The 13645-nt window shown below is 34.2% G+C and overlaps 1 protein-coding gene across 1 annotated transcript; it reads right to left on the bottom strand.

Annotated features, from left to right (window-relative positions):
* Positions 1 to 2198: 2198 nt before the first annotated feature.
* Positions 2199 to 12429, bottom strand: LOC136968567 (5'-deoxynucleotidase HDDC2). The gene is made up of 6 exons (XM_067262560.1): positions 12325 to 12429; positions 9650 to 9783; positions 9445 to 9547; positions 7622 to 7690; positions 3870 to 4008; positions 2199 to 2464 (listed from the first exon to the last, which is right to left on the bottom strand). The coding sequence occupies exons 1-6, from the start codon at positions 12370 to 12372 to the stop codon at positions 2391 to 2393; spliced, it is 567 nt and encodes a 188-aa protein (XP_067118661.1). The 5' UTR covers positions 12373 to 12429; the 3' UTR covers positions 2199 to 2390.
* Positions 12430 to 13645: the final 1216 nt, after the last annotated feature.

Here is a 13645-nt window from a genome sequence, read left to right as displayed (position 1 = left end):
GATTTATAATTTTAATTTTAAAAACAACAAATTTCCGAAAAATATAAGCATTTTCGTAATATTTAGATTGTTTTTAAACTCTTTTCGCCCTGTGGACACTAAAAGCCCCGTTTTCAGCAAGTCCATTATGAGTACAGCCATGCCCACGATGGGGCAGTCCCATTACTAACCACTCAATTAGACTACCCTTTATGTGAGTCTGCCAAATCATGATAGAAAATCTGTTTATTGTCTACAACAAAAAACTATTCAGGCAAAAATTAACACTACAAACCGAGAAAATTATAGACAAAGTGCAAATATTATCATCTTCAGGCAACAAACTGCTGAGAAGACACAGGGGATTGCCAAACACGTGTGTAGGGGCAGCAGCGCCGCTAGCTGTTTGAGCACCCGTGTGCAATACCGTTTATGCCGCCTCCTGGACGTGCCGCACGCCTTGCACACCCGCTTACGGCGGGCCTGTGTAGGGGAAAGAGATGTATGACTTAAGAAGAGAGGAGGGGGTTTATATTTCGTAGAAAGACTTCCAGGCAGTGGGAAAAGAGTCAACGTTGCGATAGTTTATGGCCGTTATGGTGGGTGGCCTTGTAAATTTCCACTTGTTCTAGATGTTTAAGCACATGTGGTTTAGATTCGTAATGTAGGTATGTCTCGTGAAGTCCACCAGGATACCGGTGTGGGTTGTGCAGGTAATTGTGTAATTTTCCCGCTGGTTTGTTAGGTTTTTGCAGGGTTTATTTTTGTCTAATATTAACCAGTTGTTTAAAAATATTCAGTTGAAAAATAACTTTAGCATATATTTTTTTCTTTATTCATTCTGCTTAACAGACATTTCTTTTTGCTACTTTAATTCTTGATGCTTTCTGCCCTGTTGACACCAAGAGGACCTTCTCGATCATACTCAATGTTGTTTGGCCAGGTCGACAATGGGAGCAGCTGGGTGACGAAACACGGGGCTTGACATATCCAGAATAGACCACCTGAAAAAATTCCTGGAGTTTCTTTACCGTCCAGATTCAATTTCAGAATAGTAGAACTGTCTCCTCTAGACATTTTAAGAAGCCCTTTTTTCAGATTCAAGAATTTGGTTGAACCTACACAAAACAATTGAGTAGAGAAATGGAACCCGATTTATCTGGACCGAGACCATTTATGGAAAATTTTTCAACTTGGACAAAGATTCTGCATGCCATTCTGAAGGACCATTTTGAATCCAACTGTTTTACTGCATTATTCACAAATACATTTTCATGTCTATGAAACATTAATTTTTATTTATCAACTAATATTGCAACAATTATTATTTACAATAAATCATTTATAAATGCTAAATTTGATTAATTCAAGTACTTGAATTACTCATTAACAAATTTAAAATAATGTTTAAGTAGTTATTTAATATAGCAATTTGTAATTAACTGAATAAAAACCAACAGAATAATCAAGCAGAAGTTAATATTAACACTAAACAATTGCCAGATTGCATCAGGCTATAATAGTTAGTTTAATAATTAGTAGCATTATTATAGCCTGATGTAATCTGGCAATCATTTGGCATTAGTCTAAAAATCAGGTTAATAGATGTTTATGTCAGAAGTTAATATGCCACTTGAGTGATTAATTAAAGTGAAATACCAATACATTAAAGTTACACGGATAACATCCTAATCACGTCCATTACGACAAGCCCGACTCCCGCGGTTCGGCCCAGCGGTGGTCGAGCGGATAAAATCGACCAGCACCGGTATACGGTTGTGGATTTGCGTCTCGCCAACAGGCTGGCCAAACGGAGTTTTTTGGGTTTTCTTCGTAGTTAGGGCCAGTTTCTCGTAAAAGACCTCCCAGAAGGCGTCCCCCCTCGGCCCACGTGTCGCATTGCCCTACAAACAAAACTAAACGATACTAACCAGAATGGCTGAGGATTGGGGAATGACATTATTTGTGATAAATTGTTGAAATGTAGAATATTATTAGCCTATTCTTGCACTGATAGACTGATAGTTACTGCACATCCAATAGATGTGCAATAACTAGTGCATGGATCCTTAATAAAAAGAAGCTAGATGATTGCATGATAGGTGTCATTTCTAAGAAATGATAAAGTTACAACTTTTTTATAAAAACATGTTTTTTGTGAACATTTCTCATAGGAATTCTATATTTTAAACTACTCATTAAAACTGTATCAGTATTACATAATTTAATTTAAAAAAACTCAAACTTACATTCATACATTCCAACTTACAGTACAAATAAAAACTAGAAAACGTAATGTTATAAAACTCACAACAATGATAGTCTTCAGGTTCTGCATTAACTTATCACATTTGTGCTCACAAAACTTAATGAAAATGAAAGAAGTGTACTGAGTAACAACAATTCTTTGTTCATTCCTTCTTTGTATTCCTCAGAGCATATAATTCTTCGGTCCATTTGATAATCTGAGGATTCTGAAATTTACCTGAAATAAAAAATTAAATATTTTAGTAAAAAAGAATTAAAGTTGTTCTGTCTATATCAAATTAACAAAGCAGAAAGTTCAAAAATGGTTTATTTTCCATAATTAAATTGATAAGCGCATCTCCAAAGCATACACATTAGAACAAGTGGCCTAATGACAACTTTATTATTAATTTTTAATGAGCAAAGTATTTTTAATTCCTGGTAATCATCATCGCATGACATTTTTTAAAATCAATTTACATTTTTTACAGAGGTTGTAGTCTCAAATAAAATGTTGCCTCTGTAAGTGAAGATTTGTGTTATTTTGGTATCAATGGTGATTGAAATAGCAGATTGTGAAGACTTTTTTTTTGTATTCTTCACTTACAATTTTACTAACGAGTTTGTTTGCAAGGAGTAGACTTACGTTAGTGATGCCACTGTTCTGTGACTAGTTGTAACAAACACTCAAATCTTGAACATTTACTTACTGTAGGCTCGAAGGGCAATATTTGAAACTTCTTGTTGTAGTCTACTCCTTGAAAGTAAATTTTACATTTGATCATGCCCATCTACAGTTCTTATGGCCTGAGGCACCTTCAGGAACTTTGTTCAAGTGGGAAAAAATCCATATCCAATGACTGAAATCCCAATGCAATCATCAGTAACTTAATTATAAATAGAAAGACCAGTAAAGAAACATAACTAGCTTTCCATCTCTTTCTCTTATACTTTGAGGAATTCAAACAAACAGATAAACAAACTGACAAGCAAAATAAACCTATAAAAATGTGAATAAAATATTGGTATCAAGTGGGACTCAAACCTACAACTGATATACATTGCAATGATAAACGTACAACTGCAATATATGTGTAAGCCTGAGAGATATACATTATAAATTATGCTATTCTATTTATAGAAGTCTTAGGCTCAAATTCCATTCTGGATCAATGATTTCTTCCAGATTTTCCTAAATTATTTATTAATTTGAAATTAATCTAATCATTAAACTCTTTACAAGGCAGCAACATACTTTCAAGACCAAGTTGCTCCAGAGTCAATGAAACAAGTCAAATTTGACAGAACTTAAGAAGAGATAAAAAAATGTTTATTTTATTACATAACTTGGACTCTTTACATTAAAGCACATTTATATGGATCAATTCAAATGTAACGATCATTGAATTAAAGATAAACTGAAAGAAACTTACACACGTAAACCAACTTTCGACACGATCATTCGGCAGGTTAATTCGGTTCGATCAAAGTAGAAAACCGACGAATCAAATCGGTCTGCTAAATGATTTGAATTAAAATAAAACCTTTTCACTTTAAACTGACCTGTATGTACACACCCTTAAGGGAAATTATAATAACTTTTGTCAAGGAGTAGTGAAGAAAATGTCTCAATGACTACATACCATTAGTGGTGTTGAAGAATTCTTCTAAACTAGATGGTCGTTCCAACATATCTTCATATTCATATGCCTGAAGAATCATGTCAAATCTGTCTAGATCTTTAACAGCTCTGGATTCTGGTGTATTCTGTTCTTCATATTCCTTAGCAAAAAAGACAAAATTATTAAAACTGTTTTCACAATCTTCAGTTTATCATAGCAAACATCTTTTAATATAAATCATATAGTCCCAAGGATTATTTACACATTTAAACAATTTTGGGTCAATTTCAATTTTTTACTATCACCTCTTTCTCAGCAACTGCAACTAAATTTTTTATTTTTTTTAAAATTCCAACCAGACACAGATGGCAAACAACCTGAAGATATCCATATATTTTGTATCAACTGGATAGGTTATAATAAAAAGATGCACTTTTAAAAAATTCAGCAATGAAATTTAATAAATAATAACATTTTTGATCAGTTTAACTGATCTTCAGTTACAATAAAATAGAATGTGAAAAAAGAACATATTTTCACATTCTTCTTTTCTTATTTATTCTCATGTTCTATTCTTATTTATTAATCTCGACTATGATTTTGTTTATTTATTTCTTTATTTATTTTAGAATACTTGTTATCGTTTACTTTTAAATTTTTATATTTATGTTCTATTTCCACGTTCTATTTTATCGTAACCGAAGATTGATTAAACCGATCGAAAACATTATTACTTATTAAATTTCATTTATGAATTTTTTAAAGGTGTGTTTTTTGATTAACCTGAAGATAAAATACAATTCTTCATTGAAATGACGGATGATATGAGATTAAAAACACATACTTAATGACTCTTGACTCTGACCTTTATTGTAGGATCTGGCTCCAACTACACACAACACTAAAAGTTTTCACAATATCATTCCAGTCTCAGTTGTATTTAAACACCACTTTGAAGTCCCCTGGTGGAAATTCAGGAATTAAACAATATTTACACAATTACATAAATTGTATAGTCCTTCACGTATTTAAATACAACTGAGACCAGATTGATATTTTTAAAACTTTTAGTGCAGTACGTGGTTGGAGCCAGATCCTACAATATAGGTCAGCATTAAGTGTATTGAGTATGTGTTTTTAATCTTCAGGTTGTTTGCCATTTGTGTCTGGTTGAAATTTTTAAAAAAATATAAAAGATTTAAATTGACCCAAAATTGTTTGTGAAGTCATTATTATTGAAATATCTTTTAACGTCTTTACTTATTAAATATCATTGATTCTCGATCGTCTTATACTGTTTCCAAAATCGTGATAGTTTTCTAAACCAGGAAAGAGTATTCTCATTTTTCTATTAATTCTTGAAATTAACAAAAAGCGAGAAGACTCTTTTCTTAATTAATAAGGTCTTCTTGTTATACATCAGTAATCTGAGTCATAAAATTACATGGAATAAAGGAGAAAGACTTAAAAGTCAAGTTCCTTAAAGTATTTTAAATTTAATTTCTGAAATATGCTCTTTGATTCATTTGAATTTTACATTAACATTGTTTGTTTTGAAGTTTGAAGTAGCTGCAAGGCTTAGTGAAAGATCTTTAAACTTATAATTTACCAGATGATCGAACAAAATTAAAACTTTAAAGATTGGCAATTCCACAAGCTGGTGGTACCTGTCACGCCACCAGTTCGTGGAATTGCCAAGTCTTACTCGTGCCATTTCAAACTTCCCACGAATTCCATTTTTATTTTAATCATCCAGTAATTATTAGATGTTTCCTTATATAATCCTAAATGAAAATATAAAATCTTTATATTTTCATTTTGTATTCACAAATTTGACACTTTGTAATGGCAGTCATCAAATTGATTGTACTAAAAATTTGGCTTCTGCTCATTGCATTCATTCTGAGTAATAGTGGGGCACATCTTCAGTTTTACAGCATTCCGAGTTGGACAGCTCATGATCTTTGCCTGTTGCCTAATTTTCAAAATAAAAATGATCTAAATACAGAAACTTTTTGATTGATATTAAATTTATAATAATTCCAAACTTTAGAAAATGTTCTTAACTGTTTATGAATGAGAACAACTGAAAACATCTAAGTATTAGTCTTTTCAGTTGTCCTTAATCAACAGATGGTTCCAAAATTTTGCTTGAAGGTTTCCAGAAATAAAAACAGATGCTTTGAATATTTTACAGAGAAAACTTAATCTACAATAGAAAGAATTTATGAATAAGTAAAAAGTTTCCAAAGAATAGACAAGGCCACCTTACACTTTTTAGTATGCCATAATTAGCATTATAATCTCTTTCTCTATATATAATGCCCCTTTAATCCAAAAAAAACTTGTTTGGATAGATGGTCTCACGGCATTTTTATATACAGTGATACATTGATTTTCGTCGATAATCCATTCGAAAACAATCGGTGAAATCCGAAACCGACAAAAACCGAGACAATTATTTCCATACAAATCAATGTAAATCCAATTAATTCATTCTAGACACTCTGAAAATACATACCAAAAACACATTTTATAGAAAATTAATATAGTGTTAAATACTAAAAGCAATAAGAAATTAACATAAAAGACTAATTAGCATAAAGATAAAAGCATTAAGATTAAAGATAAGATAATTAGCATTAAGATGAAAGCAATGAAATTGTTCGGCTAGACACGCGGGGTAATGTCTTGTCTCGTAGAAGCTAGTTGGACACGAGCTTCTAGCCTATATCGCCCTGTGGTAAAGTGTGACGTAATTGTCACGTAATAGCAGTTGTATGAGTTTATGATGGTCGTAACGAGGGGAATAATGCCTTCCGGGAAATCCGTTTAAGGGTAACTGGTCCCTATTCAAATGTTACAGATGTGGAGAAAACCCAGAAAACTTCATGTGACCAGCCCACCCTGGCAACACCTACGACCGAACACCCAGCGTTCGGGAAACAGAACCGTTGGCCAATGGTGGGCCGTCACGGGGTAATGTTCGCACAACAAGAAATAATGCCACGCCGTGCCAGAAAATGCATGGGTTGACCCTTTGTTTTCACAAAAGTCACTTAAGCACGCCAACAAAATCCGAAGCAATCGAAAAAAACCGAGACAAATTTTTTGCAAAAAAAATCGACAAAAACCGAAGTCAATGAAAACCGAGGTATTACTGTATAGAAATTGAATTATGGTGAATTAAGTAGCATTAAGTAGTGTTTTTAATGTTGGTCTTGTTAATTACAGGGTGTCAAAAAAGTTACTGTGCAATGAAAAAGATTTAAGTAAATGAGGTTTTACATACAATATTATAGTTTTTTTTCTATAGCAAATGCTGAAAACGTCTCCCAGAAGCCCCAAAATCCATGGAATGAAGTCTGGACACCTGGTAGTTCAGATTCCATGAGAGATTATGCAATCAGCAAACTATAGTCCAAAATCTAGAATTTATTTTACAACATTGTTACTAGTGAGCAGTAATGTTGTCTACTGCAAAATGGAAACACAGAACATCTCATATGCAATGCCATATAGGTAACTTTAAGTTATTACAAATTTGTCATTGCACAGTAACTTTTCAGATACCCTGTATAAGAACCCGAAACTATAGATAAAGGCTTTATATATTGCAAGATCTGTTCATTATTCCAATTTTAAATATCTGCTGATCATATACTTTTATGCAAAATGTTCAAAAACAACTTTATATAACAGAATAATAAGTTTCTGGCAATGAGATTGAAAAGTTAAAATTAACATAACAGTACATAATTTTTAATACTTACCTTCCACAATGCAAATATCTCCTCACTAATTTTCTTGTCTAATAATGTTGTCAAGTGTATCATTGCAGCCTGGAAGAAAAAAAAAATTGATAAAAAACAAAATTATAATGAATTATTATGTTTATAAACCATAATTTATCAGTGTAAACATAAAGAATACCTTTATGTATAGAAATATTCTTTATTTTACAATAATATATCTCAATTCATATTTCCCTCTATGTATAGAAGGAAATACAAATTAAGATATATTATTTCTGATAGCATATTAAATGTAACCTGCCAAATCTTGTAAAGAAAAAAACCAAATAAGAGAAAACAGTTGCTGAGATCCAATTAAAGTAAATCTGAAGGATAGATTAATTATTAAGATCCATTATTTAAATTGAGATACAGAAACAAGGATGAGGAGCTTTCTTAGATCTAGTAGAGATGTGTAAAAGATATTTATACACTTTAAGATATGACAATATGGTGTTAATTCAGTATTTTACTATGCTGATTCATAACCTCTAAACCTAACTGAATTAATTGAAAAAATGAACAAGACTCAGCTATTATACCTGTTGGAGACAATTACCATCAAAGTCTTCACAATTGACCTGCCGTCCTTTGATTCGGGAGCTTACAAACTCTAGAACAAATAAAAATTTATAAGTTGTCTAAGCAGGGTGTTTGTATTAATTTCAAAGTTATAGAAGATATTTCCAATGCGTGGAAACCACTCTGTGAGATGTTTCAGTAACTCGGACGACCAAAGAGAACCATGCTAATGTTTACTGTTTACTGGTTAAATTTCTTAAATTTATTAAAAGTTTAAATGTCTTGAATATGTGGCATGACTGATGGTTTTCTATACAGTGTATTTTCTGTAAAGGAAATCTGTAATATTAATGTTACGACTTAAAATTCTTTTAAGCCATACAGAATAGCGAGGTCGAGGCTAAAGTTTTAAATGCGAAAACGTGTACGTCGGACGTTCGGCACCACTATCCTGCAAGCCTAGAAGTTCGACAATGGCATTTGGAATGTCGAGCACGATTCCACCGACTTTCCAAATGCCACTGTCAAACTTCTAGGCTTATGGGAAAGCGGCGCTCGAATGGAAATTTCGAATGCGAAAACGTGTACATCAGACGATGTACACGTTTTCGCATTCGAAACTTCGGCCTCGACCTCGCTAATGTAAATTCCATTTCCGTAATTTCTTTCCGTGCAGTTTGGCAGGTGTTTACCCGAAGACGAACATTAAATACATCTGAAAACATTTGGTGATAAAAACTTTGCTGACATAGTAAAGTGTGTAATTTTGTTACTTAAAAGAAATCCTGTTGACATTATTAAAGGAAAATATATTCTATATCAGAGAAAATTATATAATTTGCATTATTAACATAATTATAATCACTTTTTAACTTGCAGTATGGCTATAAAATGATATGAAAGCACAGAAGCATGTGAAGAGATAAATAGTTGATCTAGAATAGTCAAACAGAAAGATAGAAGACAATAAAAAAGGATGCTACAGGAAATCACAGGTTTCAGTATTTTCTCATACTTTCTTCTATTTAATGAAACATTTGTTTTGATAGTTTCACTATTAAAAATCATGCAGTTGATCTTAGTGAAAAATGATAATTCACAGACAGGTATGCATGCAACTATCACAGGATTAATGCTAAAACTGTTCATTCTTAGAGCAACTGTTACTTGAAATCGTTACTTCCAAGGACAAAATGTATTAAAAACTAATGTGAGAATATATAAGTGAGTAATTTCTATCATTACTTTAACTATATTTTGATCATTTTGCACAACTATACCTTTTCTTTCTCATGCTTCTCTTCATTTGACACACCACAGTGCGGCGTGATATCTCCAACAATGCACTCGGCAAGATCGTGTACCAGAGACATCTTTATACATCTGTAAAAAAATTAAATAATTATAAACAATGGTATTTTACACATATTTAATCTTACTATTATTTTAAAAATTTCATACACACTGTATGTACTTTTAACATACTTATCTTTATCTAAAGGCTGCGATCCATCGTCACCATTCAGCAACATTGCCAAAACTCCCATTCGGTACATGTGGTCTGCCACACTTTCAACATCCGGAACATTTCTCATTACCCAACCGGTCCGCCTCACTCTCTAAATTAAATCAGATATTAAAAACATTTAAGTGATATGTACAGAAATTTAAAAATTTTTGCACGGTTACATTTTAACTTACAAATTTTAAATACGTGTAAGTTACGAAATAATATATTACGATCAAAAGAGTCGTAAACCATATACCAAAAGAATTCGCAGAGTTTTTGGAGCGTAATATCTGACAGAAAACAAGATACTCCAAAAACAGATCTTAGGATTTTTTAGATTTACGAGCAAAATATCTCACAAACTTAGGTACAAAATGAACAACGCAGAAATATAGATTGCATAGACAAAACGTGCTGCAATATTAAGGTTTCTATACGGCATCCAAAAGACGGACTCGTCGAAAACGTCCTCGTTTCGGATACTACGTAGAAGGACGTCGTACATTGTGACTTTAAAAATCACCCTCTATTCAAACACATTTTTAATAATCGTAATATCTCTTTTACGTTGCCAAGATAGTTTTATCGAAAACTAACGTTTTCGGCCCATTCTACGGGCCGGGGACGGCAAACCTTTTCGAGTCCGCGTGCCACACCGTAAGCATACTTAGCTTTAAAGACGTTAATGCATGCCAACACGTTAGACTTCGAACGGTGATATTTAAAGAAATTAAACAAATACGCTTTAATTCAAATAAATGTAAAAAATCCAATCAAAAAAAAGACGAACGAAAAGGACAGAAATCACAAGATACATTACGTGCCAGACGATTTCTCTTACGTGCCACTTTGGGCACGTGTGTTATAGGTTCACCACTCCCGCCATAGGCCATCCTCGGGTCGAATTAGAAAATTGGAACATCTGCGTTCCAAAAATGGAATACGTTTATTTAAATTCAAAAATTGGCAATGTATAAAAACAAGAAAATAACAAGAATAATGTATAAAAATATAAATATAAAATACAAAAGAAATTCGGATATAGTAATAAAAATAATAATCTACTAATATTACTTTGAACAAACATTAAAATAAATTATCAATGTATAAATTACGAGTTCACGGTAAACTTTTTGACCGTAAAATTCCAAGCCAACGGTAGGCCTTCTACGTCCCTTGCATTTATGCACGCCTCTTCCAGTTTGCTTTTGTAAATTTCAATTTTCTCGGCGGTCCTTGCTAACGTTGGGGAGCGAAAGGGTTCGAGAATTTGACGCGACTTCCAATCGACGCTTCGTATCTGCAAAAACTTCGGCCATTTCGTTCCATATTCAATTTCACGGATGCTTCGCAGTTTCGCTCGGTATTATTTTTCTCTAAATAATCTTTTAGGTAATCGAACCGGTCGAACAGAATCGACATTTCTTACTTGTAGTACGTTCCGTTTCTTCCCATTCGGGAACTCGGTTGAGAAAACGGGACAAATGATAATACGAAACCGAGTAGCGAAATACGGGACGTACGGAAACCCTACCGATAGCGTGGCAAATCGCATTTTCGACGTTATTAGTAAAGGAGGTCCTCAAATTACTAAATAAAACTATTTTGGGGGATACTATAGATTACCACCTACGGAATTTCGGGTCTTTGAGTATATATCCGAACTCGGGAGACCGAGACGAGTTCAACGATATTCTACTTTCGGACCGGAGACGAAAAATACGAAAGTTATCATACTTTTTTCCCAGCGATCGCACGACGATAGGGAGTCGCATCGCTCTCTCCGCTAAGTCGGCCTCGCTATCGCGATCGGGAGTCGCGTCGCTTGCCGTTAAAATTGCCTTTAGTAGACGTTTCCCCCCCTTTTTTTACTTTGTTCAAGAACTACCGCGAATCGATAACTAGTGACATTTAGCACACGGCGGCCTGCCGGCGGCTCCCCTCCGAGAGGTCGGTCGGGAACACAAACAGCGGGAACGGCCGCCACGTTCGCCGCCATAAGTAACATTAACCGAAATGGCAATCGCGCGACGATCGGAAGTCGCGTCGCTCTCTCCGCTCTCGTATCGCGCGTTTAATCCTACCGGAGACGACCGTAGTCCGACGTCACGGTTTGCAGACTTTACCGCAAGACGGCAGTACTAGCAACTACGGTGCCGTCTGCACGAGAGCATTAAAAAAGTACGGTAACTTAAAAAGTACGATAACTTTTTTATTTTTCGTCTCCGGTCCAAAAATAGGGTACCGTCGAACTCGTCTCGGTCCCCCGAGTTCAAATACATATTCAAAGTCCTGAAATTCCATAGGTGGTAATCTATAGTACACCCCTATTTTGTAGTATTTAATGCTTTTTGCATTCATTTATTAGTCGATTCTATACTTTTGCGGTGCTTAAATTCAGTTTTTTTTAAAATAATTTCTGTTATTTGCTGCGATATAGGAAACTATGAGTTTCGACAAATTATGGTTTCATAAATCCCGAACAATATAAGAAAGATTGCTACATCGTATGTGTAATTCCTAACCTTCGTATAGTATATTTGTAGCGGTTCTATACTTTTGTGAAGCGCCTTATTGTGATTAAACACACACATATATATATTATTTACATTTCTGATCATTATTTAGCGTTAAGTGGAAAAATTTGTACCTTTAACTTTCCTATCAGCAACATAAATTCTATCAGTTTCGAAGGCATGTTTCATTACCATACAACAACAAAACCACGCGTTCAACTAGTAGGACGACATCTAGTGCTAAAAAGACTTTCAAAAATTGATTATATTTCTTATAAAATTGTTACTCGATTATATATTTGAATTACATTAAATTATTTTTCATTGCTAAAAGACGAAGAAAATGGTCATATAATTTGTATTAAATTCGAAGTTACGGTGTCTCGTAACTTTTAATGCGAAGATCGAGCGTTACGTAATCTTAGAAAGCAACGGGAAACCACTACGCCTTATCGGTCTCCCTAGCGAGACGAGAGCGAGTGGAAATAGAGACGAGGTTGCAATACCTTGCCCGTTATGAGGAAGAAGGGCTCCACTCATCATCGGCCTCACATAGACGCTCGAGAATTGGAACTCGAAACGTGAGGAGCTTAAGGCGTGCTGGAAAGTTGGAAAATCTGAAGAATAAATAAATTAGTCAAAGTAGGACTAAGTGAATCGAGGCGGAAGACTCTGGAGAATTAGCTTTACTCTGCGGATGGATGGAAAGCGATGAATGGAGTGGGGATAGCGTCGAAAAGTGAATTCGCATCCTGGGTAATTAAAGTTGATTACATAAATTACATAAATGATGGTAATGGTCGGAATTAAAGCGGAACCAAAAGATCTGGTACTCGTTCGAGTATATATGCCTCTCAGTTCTCATTCGGATGAAGCGGCAGAGGAAATATACGAACAGGTGGAAGAAATTATGGAAGAGCGAGAAAGAAATGCCCCGCCTATCGTTATCGAGAGATTAAAATGCTGTGGTGAGAAACACGAGAGAGGAAAATATTGTAGGAAGACGTGGATTGGGAAGCGGGAACGGGAGAGGAGAATGGTTGATTGAATTCTGCAAAGAACATAGTATGGCGATTACAATGGTTTCAAAAGCCTAAGAGAAGATTATATACTTGGAAAGATCCCGGGGAAAGCAACAGATACCAAATAGACTATATACTACTTAGTATTAGTATTAAGGATGTAAGCACCCGTCGGGTGCAGACAGACTAAGATCGCAGCGTCTTATTCGCAAAACTCAAAATGAGCCCCGAGAAGATCACAAAGAGGAAAAAGGCAAGCGAGAAATGGGATTTAGAAAATTTGAAAAGGAATAGTGAAATGTTTAGATTAGTATCTGATCAAAAAATCAAAAAAAAATATATATATAATAATAATAATAATAATAAAGGAAGAGGATGCCGAAGGACCAAACGAATTGTGATATCGGTGAAAGAAAATATTTGTGCCCCAGCA

Source organism: Centruroides vittatus, unplaced genomic scaffold, assembly GCF_030686945.1.
Source record: "Centruroides vittatus isolate TY-2023 unplaced genomic scaffold, ASM3068694v2 contig_15, whole genome shotgun sequence".
NCBI classification, from domain to species: domain Eukaryota; kingdom Metazoa; phylum Arthropoda; class Arachnida; order Scorpiones; family Buthidae; genus Centruroides; species Centruroides vittatus.
Note: the sequence above shows the minus strand (reverse complement) of the source record. Positions and strands in the feature narration are given on the sequence as shown.